A 21,241-nucleotide genomic window follows, 5' to 3' on the forward strand; every position below is an offset into this window, starting at 1 on the left:
GCCAAGTAGCCGGAAGCGGAAGTGTCTAGTTTTGGCCGGAAGCGGAAATTCCTACCCTGGTCATTGTTTTCGGTCGTTCAGGGCGCGCCCTCTGCTGCCCCCTAGCGGGATCCAGGAGACACTGCGAGAGAAGCCCGGAGCAGGACTAGCTGATGTTGGGGTCAGGAAAGATGCATCTCAGGCCAAAGCTACCCTGTGTTTGGACCCTCTGTCTCTCAAGGCGCAGGCATAGGCACAGAACCCATAAACCCATCCCTCTGTTTCGTTTTGATGTTTCGAGACGGGATTGCCCTGTGTAGCCTTGGCTGTCCTGGAACTCAGTAAGTAGCTCAGAGTGGCCTCGAACTTGCCTATGCCTCTTGAGCGCTGGGATTAAAGGCATGCACCACCATTGCCTGGCAACCCATCCCTCTGTTGAACAATGTATGATGACCGAAAAGGAAAATATCCTCAAACTTCTGGAGACTGTCTGAAAGGGGGAAGACAAAACAGCTTTCGTTTTCTGATCTTTGTCCTTTCACCTCCCAAGGGCTACGATAACATGGATTTACCACCAAGATGGATTTAGTTCACCTTAAAATTTACTTATCTTCATCCTTAACATTAATATCAATGAATCTATGGGCTTAGTGTGCGGGTTATAAATGCCACATATTGGGGCTGGGGATTTAGCTCAGTGGTAGAGCACTTACCTAGGAAGCGCAAAGCCCTGGGTTCGGTCCCCAGCTCAAAAAAAACAAAACAAAACAAAACAAAAAAATAAATGCCACATATTAAATAAATATATTATAGGACTTGAGAGAGGTGGTTCAGTGGTTGAGAGCACTGGCTGTTTCCCCAGAAGTCCTAGTTTGATTCCCAGCCTCCACATGGCAGCTCACAATCACCTAGAAACATGCAGTTCCATGGGATCTGATGCTCTTTTCTGATGGGTGAGCATACATGCAGACAGAACACCCACATACATAAATGCATAAATTAAAAAAAAACAATAATTATTATAAGTAATAAAGAATGTAGCCGGGGTTGGGGATTTAGCTCAGTGGTAGAGCGCTTGCCTACGAAGCGCAAGGCCCTGGGTTCAGTCCCCAGCTCCGAAAAAAAGAAAAGAAAAGAAAAAAAAAGAATGTAGCCATAACTACCTGTGTTTTCTTTTTTGCTAGGGAGAGCAGGCTGGCCTAGAACTTAGGCTTTTCCTGCTTTCCAGAATTACATCTGTCACCTCTCTGGGCTTATAGTTTTCTACACTGTCACCAGCGGTACATATACCCCGCTTTAGAGAGATGCTGCATTAAGGCACTTGGTTATCACCACAGCCCATATAAAAACGTTAACCAAAAACAACCACACACACCAAACTGTGACTGCTGTGAATTCAGTCCAGCCTGGGTTAGTGAGTTTTAGGGCATCTTTCATCCTTGGCTGTAGAGTAAGGATCTGTCTCAGGGTAAGCAAGTAAGCAAGCAAAGAAAGGAAGAAAGAAAAAGAAGTCACAAGTCACTGAGAAACGTCTGTGTCCCCATGGCATAGAGGGGCTTTGGCTTTCCTTTGGTCAGCAGTCAGTAATTGAGTATTTGTCTTGTGTTACTGAATACTTCGTCGGGGGCTGAAATGGTGAACAAGGTGTGTCTGGCGCGTGAAATATGAAGACTAGGTGATCAGATACATATCGTTGGCAAGAAGTACCATAAATGTCAAGCCTATGACCTGATATTTCCAATTAGCTTCATTTACCCACTATCCTATGGTAGGCAGAAATTGATGACTGTCCTTACCATATTGCCAGCAATACATTTAGTTAGTAAAGTACTCTGGGAATAGCTGTACTAATGGTATGGGCCAGAGATATGAAAGTGAGTTATTCCAGAAGCATCTAGAAGATAACAAGTAGAATGTAAACTTCCCTGCTATGGCTTAACCTTCTATAACAGTAGAGGGGTGGATCTCAGCATTGTGGTTCTACAAGAGTAGAGAATGGATCTCAGCCCTGCCGTGGATCTCCAACAGCAGAGAATGGAGCTCGGTAATTTGGTCTACAGTAGTAAACACTAGATAAACAACGCAGGACTTTAGTTGCCAATGTCTTGTCTCTGTCTGTTGCCTTTCAAGCACTGGGGTTGACGAGCGTGTGGGAAGTAAATGGCCTGGGTCTGGAGCTCTGATGGTACATTTAAAACTGCATGCCGTGATTTATCCACAGACACAGGCATCGTCGTAAGAAAGGATGGGCAAAGGGAGAATTGGACAGAGTTCATCTTCACTTTATCTCATCTTCTGAGACTGACTCATTCTGTAGCCCTGGCTGGTCTGGAACTCACTTATATAACCCACGCTGGCCTTGGACTTGCAACCTTGTAAGTACTGGGATTATAGCCATGCTCAGCTTGGGTCGTGTTTATACGAGCAGTGACCTGGATGTGGCAGAAGAGACATTGAAATTCTAGCGCTGGGGGGCAGAAGCAGGAGCAGCAGCAACTCAAGATCATCCTTGCTAGATAGGGTAGCTCGTGCTTGAAATCCCAGAACTTGAGAAGCAGAGACGAGAGAAACAGGAGTTCAGGGTCAGCCTTGACTACATAGTGAATTAAAAGGTAGTCTGCTACATGCCAATGGGTCTTTAATTCTCTTCTTCCAGTGTTGGGATTGAACTCAGGGCTTTGTGATTGTTAAGCACACATTCTACTATTGAGCCACACCCCCAACCCCAAGACTTGGCCTCTTTATTTCTGTTTCTATTTCTTCTTTCCTCCTCTTCCTTCTCCTTTTCTTCCTCCTCCTCCCTCTCCCCCATCCCTTTCTCCCTGTCTTTCTCTCTCTCTTGAGACAAGGTTTCACTATGCTACCCCTGTCCTGGAACTCGCCATGTAGAGCAGGTTGGCCCCGAACTCAGAGATCTGTCTGCCTCTGCTTCCTGAATACTGGGATTAAAAGCATGTGCCTAGCGGAGAGACCTTTTCTTTATAAACAAAACAAGACCTAGAAAAATGGCTCTGCTGTTAAGAGCCCTTGCTACTTTTCCAGATGACTAGAGTTCCGGGCACTCGTGTGAGATGGCCCCTGACCACCTATAACTCCAGGGGATACAACTCTGCTGGCCTTCATGGGCATCTATGGATACACATATAAATAAAAGAAATCTTTAAAAACAAACAAGGCCACCCTAGACGGCAAAGTGAGTTTGAGACCAAGCTGGGGTCAATATAAAATAAAATGCACGTTGAGGTGATGGAGAGATGGCTCAGAGGTTATGAGCACTGACCTCTATTTCAGAGGACCTGGGTTCAATTTCCTGCACCCACATGGTGGCTAACAACTGACTGTAACTCCAATTCCAAGGGGATCCAACAGCCTCTTCTGGTCTCTATAGGCATTGCACCCACATGCAGGGGTGCACAGACATCTCTCCAGTCTGTTTTTAAGGTTTTCATACTGCTGAGACGGTCTCTAAGTCTTGCGTCCACTTGCAGGTGCTGGGATCACAGACATACATACACACCTATCCACATAAAATAGAAGTGAATATATTTCTTTTTTAAAATGAAGTTCCCCATTCTTTTTTTTTAAAACCCTTTATTTATTATATATAAGTACACTGTAGCTGTCTTCAGACACACCAGGAGACGGCATCTGATCTCATTACAGGTAGTTGTGAGCCACCATGTGGTTGCCAGGATTTGAACTCAGGACCTCTGGAAGAGCAGTCAGTGCTCTGAACCACTGAGCCAACTCTCCAGCCTGTGAATATATTTCTATCTATCCCGATCCATCCATCCATCTTAAAAATGTGCACCAAAGTCATGCGGATAATTCCAGAAAGCCTGAGTGAAGACAAATTCTTTTGAGATTGAGGCCAGCCTGGGCTACATAGTGAGATCCTGTCTCAGAATAATAAAACTGGGAATCATGGATGATCATAATAGTACTTTCTGTATGGTATATTGTAAAGATAAACGAGCTAAAAATTAACTTTCAGCATCTGGGTCTGTGGTGATGGGAAAGATGTGGTTCTCTGGCTACTATGTAGTCTTTGAATTTGGTAGGGTTAGGCACTGTCTTTTAAAATAATAAAACGAGGCTTAAGCTTTTTATCAGTTTTTTTTTTTTTTGGTTCTTTTTTTCGGAGCTGGGGACCGAACCCAGGGCCTTGCGCTTCCTAGGTAAGCGCTCTCAGTTTTAATTACGTGCATTTGCGTATGTGGGTATGAGCACATGAGCATGACTATAGGTTACAGGTGGTTGTGAGTAGACTGGTGTGGGTGCTGGGCACCAGCCGTTCATCCTCCAGAAGAGTAGTAAGCATTCTGAGACATCTCTCATGTCCCTTTAATCATTTATTTATGTGCATGGGAATTGTGTGTGCATGCGTGTCTGTGTACCACGTGCATACTTGGTATGCACAGAGGCCAGAAAGGGGGGGGTCTCAGATCCCTGGGACTGGAATTACATATAGCTGCGAGCCACTGTGTGGCTGCTTGGAATCGAATACTGGAAGAGCAGTCAGTGCCTTTAGCCCCTGAGCCATCTCTCCAGGCTCAGTTTTTTTTTTTTTTTTCCCCCCGGAGCTGGGGACCGAACCCAGGGCCTGGCGCTTCCTAGGTAAGCGCTCTACCACTGAGCTAAATCCCCAGCCCCCAGGCTCAGTTTTTAAGGACAGGTTTTCATACAGCTGAGAAGGTCTCGAACCCCTAAAGGTGGACACCTTCCAGGTTCTGGGATGACAGACATATGCCATCAGGCATTAGGTTCCAAAAGAACCGAGTAGTCACATTAACCTAATGGACAAATAACTGTAACGTGCCAAATAAAAGAAAATCAGAAAAAAAAAAAAAAAAACCCAAAACAACAGTTTCCAGGATTGGGAGATGAGTGAAACCAGGGAAATAAAAGTGAAGGCTTCGAGGGAGACAAATGGACAAGAAGCTCTTTCTTAAAAGGCCACTTTATTGATAGCGAGAGATCCAAATGCAGTTCTCTGCGGCCCTCCCCTCACTCCCGCAGCAGTGTCACTGGGTATCTGAGATGGGCGTGGCCTGCCGCCTGTCTGGGCTGGCCTTGCCCAGCCAGCTTCACGCTGCCTGCTTCAGGTCAGGTGGCCACACGAAGACACATCGAAGCTCACAAAGATCCGAGGACAGTCTGCGACAACCCCACGATTTCTGTACATCCTCCTCTTTGTATTATTGTACAAAATAATGTTAACTAGGACAGGTTAGCTGTGCCGTGCCACCTGCGGGACCTCCTCGGAGGATTATCGCCCTTCAAATGCGACTTCTTTTTTTTTTTTTTTTATTGCAGGGAAACCTCTAAAAGTTGTTGCTGTACAAAAAGAAAACTCTAGACAATTTTAAGACTAGCAGCCGCTTAACGCTGCTTTAGTTCATTTAAATTCTTTCCCAAAAATACATTCCTAAATATACAAACTATACAATCTTGTCATTTTAATGCTGGTTTTTTGTTTGTTTGTTTGTTTGTTTGTTTTGTTGTTGTTGTTGTTATGGTTGCTTTGTCATTTTTTTTTTTATTTTTTTATTTTTTTTTCCGGAGCTGGGGACTGAACCCAGGGCCTTGCGCTTCCTAGGCAAGCGCTCTACCACTGAGCTAAATCCCCAACCCCTTTTTTTTTTAAATAATATCAAGAAAACCTGAACTAAAAAAAAAAAAATCTGTTTGTCTTCAAACCAACGAGCGCGCTCGGGGACCTGTGACTCGGTACCTTCACATAATGCCTCATAAATAACTTTAGTCACAGTCAGCCGTCACAGCATGGTCCGTGCAAGAAAGGAAATACTTTTCTGGTGGTTAGACGTCATCGGCAGAGAGAGCTGGGATGTTCATCCGAGGCCGGGTGAAAAATGCCATTTTCTCCCTGTGATGGAAAACAGGTGTTTCAACCTCACTTGTGGTGTGTGTGTGATATATATCTATATATCTATATCTATATCTATATGATATATGATATATATCTATATCTATATATGATATATGATATATATGATATATATGTGATATATATGTATATATATATCATATATATATAATATGATAAATCTTTCTGTTCTGGGTCAGGGCATTATGCATGCCAAGCACACAGTCTGCCACTGAGCTACACCCAATCCATTTGCTATATACTGTAGGATACTTAGTGACAGCCCTGGCCACTATTAAATGCTGTTAGCATGCCTGAAGTCTGGCTGTGAAATCTGAAATCTGTGGACGCTGAGCATGGTGGTACACGCCTCTAGTCCCAGCATCTTGAGAGGCTGATGGATAAATCATGGGTCCGTGATTTTGAGGTCTTAACCATATAGACCCATCTTTAAAAACAAACAACAAACCACACATTGTCAGATAGCCTTTGCAGCAAGCGACACAGGAGACAAAATCATGCCTGACCCATTAGCATGATCAAGTACCTTTTGCTCAATGCAGGAAACACATACACACATATATGTATATAATTGTGTGTGTGTGTGTGTGTGTGTGTGTGTGTACATGAACATTGGTTTATTTTTGGTTTTCCTGTGTGTTTGAGGCAGGGAACAAAGGTTGGTCTTGAACTCACAGTGGATGGAGGATGAATCTAAATCCCTTTGTGTTGGAAGCCCCGCACCAAGTGACATGTGTAGGCCCAGCAAGGCAAGCACAGAGCTGTGATTCTATGAGGCAGGCAAGCAAGCAGAGCCAGGAAACTCCCCTTTTAGCACCAGCCAGGCCCCTGCAATCACCAGTACTGGGAAGTCTGAGAGGAAAGGCTGAAGCAGGTGGCTCATTCATTAAACAAGAGGGTCTCACGAATTGGGCTGAGCTGCACCGTAACAGAGCACCATGATGCTCCCAGCGCTACGGGAGCATGGCGGAGGGTGAGCATCTGTTCCCGTGTAGGTTACAGCTGTGCTAGCCACAGGGGCAGTCAGTGCCCAGGAGCAGGGTGAGCAAAGGCGATGAGGACCAGGTGGGCCGGCGGGGTAGCGGAAGGTGTCAGACTGGGATCATCCACTCACCTGAAAGACTGCACTTCCGGGGGCTCCTTACAGCTCTGGCCTCGGAGCCTGTGCACGTCCTTGGCAGCTGCCCTCATCATCTTGTCGGCCTGCAACTCGCTCTTGTGCTCCCCGCGATCCACCTGTGAGGCAAAGCAAACGAGGGCGTGGCGTGGCTCGGTGTCAGCAATGCAGAGTCTGTACCTAGGGTCTGCCTTGTGTAGAAGGATAATGGGCTATGCTCAAATCATCTCCCCGAGGACTGAGTATTGAGGCAGGGACTGGAAGCCCGGATGTGTGTCTGAAGGGAATGTGATGGGAGACACCTAGTGAAGTCTGCTTCTTACCTGCTCCTCAGGTGTCGGGGAGGGGAGATTTTACAGTCGTTTTAATTTTACAGACCAAGAAAATGACTCCATTTTTTGGTTTTTCTTTTGATTTTTTTATTAATTTTTTTTCTACCTTAAAATTTTATTTATTTATTTTATTAAATTTTTTTAAAAAATGCATTTAGTTTTATGTATATGAGCACTCTATCTGCATGTATCCCTGCAGGCCAGAGGAGGGCATCAGATCCCATTACAGATGGTTGTGAGCCACCATGTGGTTGCTGGGAATTGAACTCAGGACCTCTGGAAGAGCAGTCAGTGCTCTTAACTGCTGAGCCATCTCTCCAGCCCCCTTCATTTGTTGAACCGTTTTGTTTTGGTTGTGGTTTTTGTTTCTTGCTTGTTTGTATCTGAGACAGGGTTTCACTCGAGCTTAGTCACCTAGACTAGAATTCAGTATATGGTTTAGGCGGTATTGAACTCCTGGTAATTCTCCTGCTTCAGCCTTCTGTTACGAGCATGGCCCACCTGGATAAGGTGGCTTGCTGTATCTGATGAAGGATTCATGGTGAGTGGGGCTCAATCGTAAGCACTTACATTAAAAAAACATCCACAGAAACACTGGTAGAGCGAACCCAAGGGCCTCCCATGTCCCAACCCCTCAGGAGGCCGACAGTGGGATCACAGGACTACTGAAAGTCAGCCAGCATCGGCACTTACCCTCTTCTCCAGCATCCTCAGTAGGAGGCGGAAGCGCTCATCTTCACGCAGCCATTGTGGCAGCTCCTTCTCCCCGTGGTTCTTGGCTTGCTCCAAATGCTCCTTCAGTTCCTTCAGCACTGAGATCTCCTGAGTCAGCTGGCTGTGCCAGGTCCTCGTGGCCTGCAGGTCTAGTTCTAGGTCCAGCGAGGTGCGGATCAGGCGCTCTGTGCGCAGCGACTTGACGGACGAAGGCTGCGGGGAAAGGAGATGACGCCCGTGCTCACCAGAGGCTTTAGCCCAGAAATCCCACAGATCCGAGTCCCCCCGAACCCCAACGCCAGCCTTCCTTTATGTGCAGGCGCCCTCCCCTTACAGAAAACACTCTCACGGTCACACAGCACGTGTCCCGTGCACAAGGGACCCTGTTGTCCTGCCGCTCCAGTTCCCCTCTTTTACAACAGCCCTCGGAAGGCTCAACTGTTAGCATCCACACAGCCTGGGTTCTAGGTTAGAGTGGGTGAGGCGCAGGGAAGAGCTGGGATTCCTGCGCAGCGCTTACTGCATTTGCAGTGATTCTGGGAACGCGGCCAGAATGCTACCCTGCCCTCGGGTTCTGTCTCAGTGCACATCATACTGGGCATCTTCTTGATCGTGTGCCTCCAGGAGCCAGACTCCGCTCAAGAATTTGGCTGAGACAGGTTGGGAATTTAGCTCAGTGGTAGAGCGCTTGCCTAGCAAGCGCAAGGCCCTGGGTTCAGTCGCCAGCTCCGAGAAAAAAAAAAAAAAAAAAAAAAAAAAGAATTTGGCTGAGACATACCACAGCTTCCACGGCATGATGTTTCTTGTTGTTGATTTTTTTTTTTTTTACATTTTTACAATTAAATTTTTTTTCTTTTGGGGGAAGGCTGATATGGAAGGACTAGAAAATGAGTGGTATTGGGGTGCACGATGTGAACTTTACAAAGAATCAATAAAAATGTAAAGAGTGGGGACAGTGGTGGCACATGCCTTTAACCCCAGCACTTGGGAGACATAGGCAGGGGATCTCTATAAATTCGAGGCCAGTCTCATCTATAGGAGAATTCCAAGACAGCCAGGGCAACATATTTCATAAAGAGGGAGGAGGAGGAGGAGAAGGAGGAGAAGGAAGAGGAGGAGGGGTAGGGGGAGGAGGGGAAGGGGGAGGAGGAGGAGGAGGGGGAGGAGGGGGAGGGGAGGGGGGAGGGGAGGAGGAAGAGGAGGTTGTTCAGCCATGTGTCAGGAGAAGTGTTGTGAGAAGGGGCAAGAGACCTGCTGGAATTATTTCCGTTTTTGGACCAATCCATCCCTGAAGGCAGCCTCACAGCCCGTGGACTTGCCAAGAAGAGCAAGGGGCACGGAAAGAGCTTCAAGTGCCGCTTACCCGCTTCATCCTGACGCTGCGCCGCTCCAGGGAGTTTCGAACAAAGGGTGGCTTCTTGGACAGCGTGGAGCTGTCGCTGTCGCTTCGATTCAGCTGCAGGAGAGAAGGCAGAGGAAGTCAGGCATGGGAAGGGTGTGTTCTGGAACCATGCCCCGCCCCCTCCCAAAAAACGGTTCAGCGGGAACAGGACGAGGAGATCGCCTCCCCAAATTCCACCCAGACACGGAGCTTCTCATTCCAGGCTTCACTCTGGACTTCCCGTCCCCCGTAGGTGTGGCGAGCGCCATTGCCTCCACATGACCCTGAATTAGATGGGATGGACACCGTGCTGCATCCTCATGGCACTGTGTGAGGACAGTCACCATGTTATGTACAGGGCCTAGAAGCTCACGAGTCATAGAGCCCACCCAAAGCCATTGAAGAGCTGCTCCGCAGGGTGCAACAAGGCGGCATCACTGTAAGACGTACTGTCCCTTTGTCCTACCACGCAGAGCTGCTTACATCTACTTGTCCCTGTCATCTAGAGAGCCCACCGGTAGTGACCTAAAAAGAACCACTTTGGAGACAGATACATGGGCCAGAGATAGAGCTCAGTGTACAGCATGAGCTGAGCACACGTCGGGTCTTCAGTGCTGCAAGCAAAGAGATGCATGGGGTGGGGGAAAAGAGGGTGCCCCAAGGCAGAGGAGACACACCCATGTAGAGAAAGACTCTGCAAAAGTTGGGCTCAGCCATCTTCCCCACTCAAATTCCTCCATCGGCCATTTTCCATGCTTCCCCAGAGGCCCCCACTCTCCTGAGGACAGGGTGATTTCTTGGTTGGGTCTTGTTTCCTAAAGGGGAGGGGTAAATGTGCGCTGTGCTACTGCATCTGACTGGCAGCTGTCGGGTCACCGCTGTGGGTCTCTACTGAGAAGCTAGTGGTGTCATTATTTTCGGGGATAGTTATCATTATTAAAGATAAAAGTCCCATGCCAGGCAGAGTCTAAAGCAAACCAGACACAGGGCGATCGTGGTGAGCACGCGGGCGGAGCCCCTAACTCCACGCTCGGTGACTTAGTTGTAGCTTCATTCAGACAAACGTTCCCGAGAGACAAAGGTGGCTTCACAGTTCACAAGCAGAGATCACCAACTGGAGACTCCATGCTAACCCAGACCCAAACTGTGCACAGCACTGTGGAATTCATGGACAGACTCGTACTGGTTGCGTGAGGGACCTGAAGACAGCCTCACACTTAAGTGTTTCAATTAGAGGTGGCTATTATTAATCTACTTACTTATTTAATGTATATGAGTACACTGTAGCTGTCTTCATGCACACCAGAAGAGGTTTACCCATTGCAGATGGTTGTGAGCCACCATGTGGTTGCTGGGGACTGAACTCAGGACCTCTGTAAGAGCAGTCCGTGCTCTTAACCACTGAGCCATCTCTCCAGCCCTGGCTTTTTTTTTTTTTAATTTTAAAAATTTATTTATTTGTTTTTTCGGAGCTGGGGACCGAACCCCAGGGCCTTGCGTTTACTAGGCAAGCGCTCTACCACTGAGCTAAATCCCCAACCCCCAGCCCTGGCTGTTAATTTGTGTGTCATACTTCCTCAATAAAAGTTATCAGGGAAGTTGATCCTTAAGACCCAGAGGTTTATATATTAAAGATCAAAGTTATTAGACAACAGGGAAGACCACATTCATTCTTTTTTTTTTCCTTTTCTTTTTTCGGAGCTGGGGACCGAACCCAGGGCCCTTGCGCTTGCTAGGCAAGCGCTCTACCGCTGAGCTAAATCCCCAACCCCCACATTCATTCTTGAACTTCACGTTTTTGTTCGTTCTAGTTTTTGGAGACGAGGTCTCATGGAGCCCAGGTTGGCCCTGGACCAGCTATGAGTTGAAGCCAGTCCTGACTCTCCCAGCTCCACCTCCTAAATGCTGGAATCACACAGCTATCCCATCGTGCAAGTTTTTAAAGTCACTTCCTCTTATTTCCAGAGATTCTAATAGGTTTAATCTCAAACACGATAGCGAATCATTGCCTTTTCACCTGCTTCTATCTCACAAAGCAGGGAAAGAGGAGGCAGAGAATTACAGTAATTTCACGTCACAGGGAGCATCAGACTCGTGGTTGCAGGCCAGTAGCTCCTGCTTGTCGGAAGGCCGAGGCAGAAGGATTACAAAGTCAGAATCTGCCTGAGCTCTAGAGTAAATGCAAGGCTGGCGTGGGTGACAGAATGAAAGTCTGTCTCAAAATAGAAAGTAAAAGAGACTGTGGCTATACCTGGGTGCTGGAGGACAAGGCCCTGGGTTTAATTCCTGTGTGTTATAAGATAACAGTAGTTAATAAATAAATAAGGTCCCGGGAGAGAAAGTCAGAGGACTGTGTGCACTTGGTCAAAGCCAAGGACAAGTGACGAAGTGCTGCTGAAAACATACAGGTGTGGTGGACTGCTGCAGGAAACAGAATTCGCTGTACCTGTCCTGGACACAGAAATCCAAGGCAGGGTGACTAAGTAAGTGTCATGAAGCTAGCAGGAGCGATGATCAGGCCACGGGAAACCTTGGAGGAGGTGAGGATGAATGGCAGCAAGTGGCAAGCTCCAGAGTTAGCCACTAGCTCTCTGCCCTAAAGTCAAGTAGGCGGGCTCCTGGAGCCTCAGTTTTCCCATCTACAAAATGGGTACAAATGCAACTGGCCTTTTAGTGTAGTTTGTAAGATTAATAATAAGAAAACATTTTGGGGCTGTGGAGACGGCGTAGTGGATAATAGAATTTGCTGCCCAACACTCATGTCAAAAGGCAGGAGTGGCCACAGAATTCCTGGGGTAGAGACAGGAGGATCACTGCCAGCTTAACTCTAGGTTTAGTCAGAGATGGTGTCTCAAGGAAATAAGGCAAGAGTGATAGAACAGGGCACTGGATGTCCTATTCTGGCCTTCGTGTGCATGCATGAAAGCATGTATATATTCTATGCAAACACACGTACCAGTATGCACACATCCCAACCATACATATAAACACACACTCAGGGGCACATTACATCCCAACCATACAATATATACATATAGATACACTGAAAAATAAAAATAAAGAAAATTAAAAAAAACTTATTTTTTTTGGTTGGTTTAAAGTGCAACTCCAGCCCAGGACAGAAAAGTGCATTTTGTGATTCTCAGTCAGAAACGAGGCTGGTCTCTCGGTAGAGAAGCTGACGGCCTCCGTCTTGTTTCCAAGATCCTTACAGATCAGTTAGGCCGGTACTAGCCTGTCGGTTGCCTGCAGTTGCCCTGGGCTTTGAATCTCAACTCAGCAGAGTTTGCCAGCGCTGAGCCTTTCCCATTTAGGCGGGCTAGTTGCTTGTGTTGCATGACTGCACCACGCCTGCCAGCATCTCAGGGGGACGCTCCCATGGCAAGTGGAGAAAACAGCAGTCCAGTTGGAGTTTGTGTGGCCCGTGGTGGCAGGAGACTGACAGAGGCATCGGGATGGAGTGCCCAGTCCTAGGTGCCATCAGACACTTGAAGCCACAGTCAGCACCATCTTCCCAATTTACATGGTTCTACCATACACACATAACAATTAAGCTTTGATTCATAAAAACACAGAGGTTGGAAATAACTTCCTACAGATCTCAGTAACTTCAGCATATAAAGAAAAGAAAGAGTTTTTCTTTCCTCAAGTCAGAATGTTTGCCTTTTCCTAAGGGAAGTCTGGACGGCTGTGGCCTCAATGGCAGACCCCACTGCTCTTGTCTTTTGGGTCATTATGAACGTAAGTACTGGGAAACCACGGCACTGATAACAGATGGCTAATGGTGCTGGACGGACGGGTCCGTGGCTAAGAGCACCAGCTGCTCTTGCAGAGGACCTGAGTTCAGTTCCCAGCACCGACGTCAGGCAGCTCACAACTCCAATTCCACTTCGGGGAGATCCAACAGCTCCGTCTGGCTTCCACAGACACCTACACCTGGTGTCTATGCTCAGACAGACACACATTCACTGAAGGAGGAGAGTTGGCTACTGTGTAACTAATGGATGGGCGGGCTGTACAAACGAGTAACACTTCACTTCTCCAGGGCAACAACTCAGCTATCTATGCTAATCCGGATGATAAACAAGCACTAATTTCCCCTGATGTAGCCAACCACTGATTTCCCTCAGCCTGTTCTGAGGACTGGCATTCATTTATTTGATTTTTCACTGCATGCTCATGAGGTAGTTGATCTGCAAAAGCTGAGGTCTTAGCTATTACCCCAAAGGCTTCTCTGACTCCTTTGGTCACCCCCCTAACTCCAACCCTGTCTGAAGCACTGACTGGTTTTTCTCCCTACAGTTGTGAGCTGACTAAACCGTGGCACCCTTCAGTAGAATGCAGGGCCCTCAAGAGTGGTGTTCCGTGACTTCAGGATACCCCACACTTTTCCCACAGATGCCGATCGGCTGGAATGATCAGCTTGAGCCTTCACCCAGAAGAGGAGGCCTCACTTTTCACTGGGAAGGATCTTAGGGGAGGCTTTCTGGGGGAACTACGCCAATCTAATTTGCATAGTTTGAGGTGATGAAAAGAGGAAGCTTCCCATGACGTCTCATGCCTTTAGGCCTTGGAGATGGGCTCCTTGGGATAGTTCCCTCCCCTCTCAGAAACTGACAGCCAGGAGTGTGTGTGTGGTGCTTTCTGAATTAGAGAGTAGAAAGGAAGGCTGTTTCTACTGATTCTTACTACTCAGTGGATCTGGAAGGTTCTGGGCAGGGAAGGTAGCAAGCATCAATCACTTCAGCCCAGGACTCAGGTAAAGTATGCTTCCCTTAAGGCAGGCTGCAGATGGTTCTAGAGCCCAGGCAACCAGAATGACTGACCCCTTGGACTTGGTAGGCACCCGGACTCTGAAAGGTAAGCTGGCCCAGAAAGGGTTCACTGAATTGGATAGTCAGGAAAGAGGTGAGGACCTTATAGGGTAGCAGTTGGTGTGTGTGTGTGGGGGGGAGATGGAGAGAGAGCACGAAGAGAGCATGATCGAGCTAGTGGATGGAAGGCAGAGCTCAGCTCTGGGCCAATTCATGCCATGAGAGATAATGTGGCCTGGGGTAGGGGTGGGGGTCTCACAGGGTCCCTTCCTCTACTCTTTCTATCCCTCCAATGAAGTGGAATGTAATGTCAAACACTTATTATCTCTAAATTTCTTTAAGCTGGAGATGTTAACAGTGAGATCGATTGATGAAAGGAATTGGGCTGAGGCGGAGTTCCTACCCAGCGTGGACAAGCCTAGCTAGGCTCATTCTCAGTATCTCAAAACACAAGCAAGCACTGGCTTCTACAGCCTGCGGCCAAGCTCCTGGCTAGGTCTACGGGGTCGTTAAAACCCAGGTCTACAGGGTCGTTAATACATCTGAAGGTGGCAGGATGCCCCCGAGCCATACAGCCAGAGAAGGCTCCGGAGCTCAGCAAGTGGCCATCAGGAAGAGAGGGCAGCGAGTGAACGATAAGGAAGGAAGCTCACGCTCACAGGAAGGATTTTGCTGTTGATTAACAGGCCTGGTTACCAAGCCTTTCCTTATTTTTTTTTAAACTCCCAGTACACAGGGCATTGTACAAGCCACGCTACTAGACAAGCAGTCTGCTTCATTAAGCTAAATCTCTAAGCTAGTAAGTTCTTATGTATCTTGTTGAGGGTATATGGGGTATGGGGCTGCAAGAGGTGGGAGGGTTGTAGCCCACTCTGGTCTTGCTATCCTTAAACTGAGAATCCTCCTGCCTTAGCCTATGTCCCGGGTCACAGCTTGCACCATCACAGTTAGCTGTCTTCCTTACTCTTTTTTTTTTTCTTTTTTTTTTTAACATTTTATTTATTTATTATATATTATGATTACACTGTCACTATCTTCAGACACACCAGAAGAGGGCATCAGACTCATTTCAGATGGTTGTGAGCCACCATGTGGTTGCTGGGATTTGAACTCAGGACTTTGGGAAGAGCAGTCGGTGCTCTTAACCACTGAGCCATCTCTCCAGCCCCTTCCTTACTCTTTATCTACCCCCGACCCCCTTTGCCCTCATAGAACACTTTTTTTTTTTTTTTTGGTTCTTTTTTCCGGAGCTGGGGACCGAACCCAGGGCCTTGCGTTTCCTAGGCAAGCGCTCTGCCACTGAGCCAAATCCCCAACCCCGCTTAATTTTTTTGAGGTAGGATTTTATGTAGCTCGAGGCTGGCCTTGAAATTGCTAGGTAGCCAAGGATGACTTAGAATCCCTGATCCTTCTGCCAGTTCCTCTCGGCTGCTGGTACTGCAGGCTCGTGCCCTCCCACCTCCCGCAACCTGGCATGGCCTGGAGCTCTCACAGGTGTGGGCTGTCACACTCAGCCAGGCCCTTGATTTTGGTTGTGTTTTGTGGTGTAAGGGGTGGGTCTGGTGCATTCAAATGGTACATGCTGTATTCCAAGACCTGGCTGCTCAGTATACCAGCTCTCATTGTGTAAACCTTGCCCCCCAAGTTATCCACGATTGGTTAGTAAAGATGCCTACAGCCTATGGCTGGGCAGAAGAGAGGTAGGCGTGGCTGAAGGTTCCAGGGCTTGAGGTCTAAGGCAGAGACTAAGGAGGAGGAGGAAGTCACAGGGGAAGAAGATGTCCTAGAACAGGTGGGTCATGGCACATGGCTGTGAGAACCGGATTGTTGGAGTAAGAGAAGCCCAGGCAGAATATGGCAAGTGCTACCTTGGGGTTGTGGATGGGAAAGTAGACAAAAGAGCATGGAGGGCTGACATCTGCCCAGGTCTAGTGCTTTGAGGCTTATTATAAATACAAAGGGCTGTGTCTTTTATTTGGGAACTGAATAATCTAAGGTGGGAATGGAAACCCCCAAATAATATTCACCACAAGAGGTGGTGGCCCACATCAAACCCTGGCTGACTTTGAACTCTCAAACTCCAAAGTCCTCCAGCCTTAGGCTTTTCATGCCTTTGTTTGTACCTTTAACATTTTAAATCATAAGCAAGGCTGCTTCTTCCTCTGGGCTCCAACGGCATATTCTTTTTTTTTTTCCTTTAAAAAGTTTATTTTTTGTCTGTCTAGTGTCTATGTGTGTACACATACGGAGCCTGGAAGACTACACAGGGTGTGGTCCTCTGCCACTCTGTGCTTTATACCTGGAGAGACAAGGTTTTTTTATTGACCCCAAAGCCTGTAACCTTGGCTAGGTTGGTTGGTAGTGAGGTCCTGGGGTCCACCTGTTTCTGTGCCCAGTGTTGGAGTTAAAGGCACACGTGACTATGTCTGGCTTTTACCCGGGTGCTAGAGGATTCGAACTCAAGCTCTCAGGCTTGCACGGCAAGTGCTCTTACCCATTAAGTCACTCGGTGCCACATGACAGCTGATTTTCTTCATCAACTGAGTGAAAAGGCCCAAGGCATGGGCCTGTGTACTCCACATGAAGGGAGCCGAAGTCCATAGAGTTAACCTACAGATACCTAAGTCACACTGTGAGAGTAACCCCTACTTGTATCCAGAGTTGGAGTAGACCCCTGGCTCCTCTGAGGGGTGGGGAAGGCACCGTCGCTTGCTTACCCGACACACATACTGGCTCTGGGGTCCAGGCGAGAAGGTCTTGGAGCGGATGATGGTATTCCCTCGAAGAAATGGCCCTGGCGAGGGGGCACCCACCCGCCGGTCTTTGGGGCGCACCACTGTGGGGGATGGGGTCACGCTGTCAGTATTGGTCTCTCTGTCCACCTGTGGAAGAAGTCAATATTTACACCAATGTCCCCTGAGTCTCAGGGCCCTCTTGGTCTACTTGGCAACTCCCAGTTCTATTATTTTGCTTATGACCACAGGCACAGATGAACTTCTTGGGCTCTCCCAAGGCTGGCCCCAGCAGCTGCACCTACTGGAGTAGCCACTCTGAGTATCACCAGAGTGCCCACTCCCTCTCTTCTACTTCTGGGAGCTGGAGGAGGCACTGTCAGCTCCTGTAAGCCATGGTGGCACTCAGGTTGTAGTGTGTGCACTTAAGTACGAGCTACACCCAAGACCTCCTAGTCCCCAGAGTCCTAGCCAGTACTCTGATAATTTTCTGGACTCATGGAGGCAAATAGCAAACCTAAATAGGACCATGATGAAGCACAGTAGTATAAGCTTATAATCCCACTACTCAGGAATCTGAGTTCAAGGACAGCCTGGGCTACACAGTGAGACCCTGTCAACACACCCACACCCACACACACACAGAGAGAGAGAGAGAGAGAGAGAGAGAGAGAGAGAGAGAGAGAGAGAGAGAGAGAGCGCGCGGGCGCGCAAGCGAGCATCTCTATAGCAGCCACCAGCAAGAGAGGACACAAACACTGCCCAGAAACTTAGCAGGAACAGCACATGCTTGAGTGTGACCAGATCGCCCTCTGGTGGGACAATTCAGTGTAGCAGCGTCACCACCCAGTGGCCAGGCACTGAAAGCTCTGCCCCAGGGCTCTGTTCAAGATTATCATGTATGTCAGCTGCAGGCATCCTGAGGGCACTTAAAATACGGGTCTCGGCTCCTGGCCTATGAGCAAGGCTGGTGTTACCATGTACATTTTATAGATGACGAAATGGAGGGTAGGTAGGAATGAAGTTAGCTACCCAAGACTACCTAACCAGTCAGGGGCAGAGTCCGGCCCTGAACTGAGACTGCAAGGCTTGAGGTGTGATTAGAGAAAGAGAGAGCCATAGAGGACAAAAGAAAAGGTAGGGACGAGTCAGCCCCTTCTGGTGCACCGTGGTCTCCAAATACAAATCACAGCACAAAGACTCCAGGGACCACTTGGGAGAGCTGTCCCCTGATGCCAAGAGCCTTTGACAGCTCAGATATAGAGACCCAGGCTGCCTCTTTTTACCTTTAATGCTGGGCACTCCTCTGCCTCCGGGGAGACCTTTTCAGCGAAGACATCTTCCTCTCCCTCCTCTTCCTCTCTCTCTTCCTCCTCAGCTACTGCCTCATTCTCGCTGGCCTCTTCCTCGTACGTCCTGTGGTGACATGTTGCTATGGTTATTTCCCCGCCCAGACACCACTCCACCTCTACTCCCCTGCCCAGAAGTGTATCCAAGCAGGGTCTCTAAGACTTATGATTGTAAGGGTATTTATCAAAAGAACCTTCAACATGCGGCTGGCTGAAGCTCAGTATCAAAGCACTTTCCTAGCATGTCTGATGTTCCAGGTTCTACCTCTAGGACCCAAACAAAATAACCAATTCTATTATTAATTTGTGTATGTGCGTGTGCGTGTGTGTATTCTTGTCCGTAGGTGTGCCATGTGAGTGTGAGTGCCCATGCAAGCCCAGAAGGGGGCGCTAAAGATACAGACCATTCCATATGAGAAAGATGCCCTTCTACCCTATCTACATAGCCTTCCTTCAATTCCCCGGTGACCCCCAGTGTGCTTTCTGGTATTATAGACTGAACTAGATGTTTCTTGAGTTTCATATAAGAAGAGTCAGACAACTCATGCTCTGTAATCCTTGGCGTCTGCGAGCATGTGTTGAAGTTCCTTCCAGGCCCTAGGACCATCAGTAGCTCATTTTCTTTTTATTACTGAGTAACATTCCACCGGATGTGGTGTGTTTAACACTTCAATCTCTGAACACCAAACTGCAGCTGTCTCTCACACACCAATCGTCTGTAAACACCTATGGACAAGTCTTTGACATCTCCAGACCAGGCTGTCATTTCTGTTAGACACTGCAATATCGGTTAAGGTGACCAAAGTGAAACACCCCAGAACTATATTTCCCACGGATCCAAAGGTTCTGATGTCCAAGATCAAGGTTATACAGAACCTATGGCTTCTCCCAAGGTTCCTTTCTTGCTGTCTTCACTTGGTGTTTTCTGTGCTCACAAGTGCCTGGTGTCTCCTCCGGTGTCCAAATTCCCCCCTTTTATAAGAATACCCATCGGTGGATCAGGTTCACCTGTTGTGGTTTGCCCTGAAGTTATGTGTATTTTGATGCTAATTCCACTGCCCCAAGGACAGCGGTCTAGTCACTTACTCAGAACTCAGGTGACTTCACCAGAATCACCTCCCCATTGAATTTGTAAAGTACAGGTGAGGGGCAGGTACAGGATAGAAGGAGGCCTGTCATTGGAGGAGAAGGAGGGATGGGTGGGAGAGAAGTTTGAAGGAAGAGGAGGAGACTAGAAGGAGAAAGGAGAGAGACAGGAGAAGGTGAGAAGCCATGGCAGGTGATGTTAAGATTCTGCTCTGTGTATTTACAGGTTGTTATTAATGTTCCTAAGGGATGGATGGTACCGGGCTTTGTATGTTAAGGTGGGTAATTATATCTTATCAATTGGATCTAAGGTTATTGTGTTGTGTGTTCTTTTATGTGACGGTTTGAGTGTAGGAAAATGTGCGGCGGCAGGAGACTCTGGGCGGCCGAGGAGTTGGGATGTGTTTCTGCCAAGATATCTAGCAGATATCTTGGGGCATCGCAGTGCAGACCAAGCAGGGTAAAAGACAACCTATACTTTTTTTAAATTTTTTATATATATATTTTTTTTTTGGTTCTTTTTTTCGGAGCTGGGGACCGAACCCAGGGCCTTGCGCTTCCTAGGTAAGTGCTCTACCACTGAGCTAAATCCCCAGCCCAAATTTTTTATATTTTTACAACAACATTCACCCTACCCTTTGTTCGTTTGTTTTGTCTTATTTCCCAAAACAGGGTTTCTCTGTCCTGGAGTTAATCTGTAGACCAGGCTGGCCTTGAACTCAGCGATCTGCCTGCTTCTGCTTCTGTTGGGATTAAAGATGCATACCTCCACCGCCCGGCTTGATTACTTATTTCTTTATGGCTCTCCTGGGATTGAATTCAGGACCCTCCCTATGCACGCCTAGGCAAACAATCGACCATGGAGCCACATCACAGTCAACAGAATCTCCTACCCCTTCCGTTAGACGCTTTGGAGTTTCCGTGCTGATGTTTTAGCTCCGTGGTCCAAACCAGATTAACATTTGGTTGAGGTGAAAGAAGAATAAAAATTAATTTTCCCATTCCTATAGCTAACTGTTTATATAGTACCGTTTGCTCACAGCCGGTACTTTGGTGACGTTACTACCCGTGCCCTGGTCCCCAGGGCTGGAAGGAACTGTGAGACTAATAAGCTGCTCATGTTGGGTTACATCTCACCCCATCTTGACGTCTCAAAAATGTACATGACTGCCAGGTCCTGGCTTCTGTGAAGCAGAGTCACCATGCTGAGCCACTAGAACCCAGTCAAAGCAGGATGCAACACAGTCTGCTGTGAGGCGCACTGTGGGGAAACACAGAATCTCTCCCAGGCTTCCCCAGTGGGGACAGTCAACCTCTGTTTGATGGAAATTCCTCCCCAATAAAGAGGGAACTTGTGATAAGGGGAGTTTTGCTAGATCCATGGGTAGCAAATGCAGAGAGGAATCTGCAGGAGCCACTCACTCACTAGCCGCCCTTCCTGGCCGCTTCAGAACGTCCACAGTGCTGAGGGGGGAGTGGATACCTCACAGGTACCCGGGCTGACAGCCTCATCCAGCGTCACTGATAGGAGCAGATAGGTGGCTTAGCCCAACTGAACACTCGCCCGCTAGGCTAGTCTCTGCTATTTTACCGTAAATCTGATCAAAACGCTCCAGGATGGGGCGGGGAGAAATAATTGCATTCAATCTCAGCAGTGCAGAGAAACAACACATAGGGCATCTTCCACCCACCGCAGCGGTAAACAAATGCAGCGAACGGAAAGTGCCAGAGACGTTTCTCCGAGCGGAGTGAGATCGTGAGCAAGCGTAGGCAACGTCAGTGGCGTCATCTGTCAAGTCACGATCACGGGCTTCATTCAGTTTGTATTT

General features: G+C 47.9%; 1 protein-coding gene across 1 annotated transcript in view; it reads right to left on the minus strand.

The window, feature by feature from the left end:
• Positions 1 to 4,921: 4,921 nt before the first annotated feature.
• Wwc1 (WW and C2 domain containing 1) overlaps positions 4,922 to 21,241 on the minus strand; it is a 154,265-nt gene continuing 137,945 nt past the window's right edge. Inside the window, exons 18-23 of the mRNA NM_001427362.1 lie at positions 18,264 to 18,393; positions 16,963 to 17,127; positions 9,414 to 9,506; positions 8,030 to 8,263; positions 7,002 to 7,123; positions 4,922 to 5,866 (exon numbers count right to left, since the gene is read on the minus strand). Coding sequence (NP_001414291.1) covers positions 5,800 to 5,866; positions 7,002 to 7,123; positions 8,030 to 8,263; positions 9,414 to 9,506; positions 16,963 to 17,127; positions 18,264 to 18,393 — 811 coding nt within the window. The 3' untranslated portion in view covers positions 4,922 to 5,799. The remainder of the gene's footprint in view (positions 5,867 to 7,001; positions 7,124 to 8,029; positions 8,264 to 9,413; positions 9,507 to 16,962; positions 17,128 to 18,263; positions 18,394 to 21,241) is intronic.

This window comes from Rattus norvegicus, chromosome 10 (genome assembly GCF_036323735.1).
Source record: "Rattus norvegicus strain BN/NHsdMcwi chromosome 10, GRCr8, whole genome shotgun sequence".
In the NCBI taxonomy this organism is placed as follows: Eukaryota; Metazoa; Chordata; class Mammalia; order Rodentia; family Muridae; genus Rattus; species Rattus norvegicus.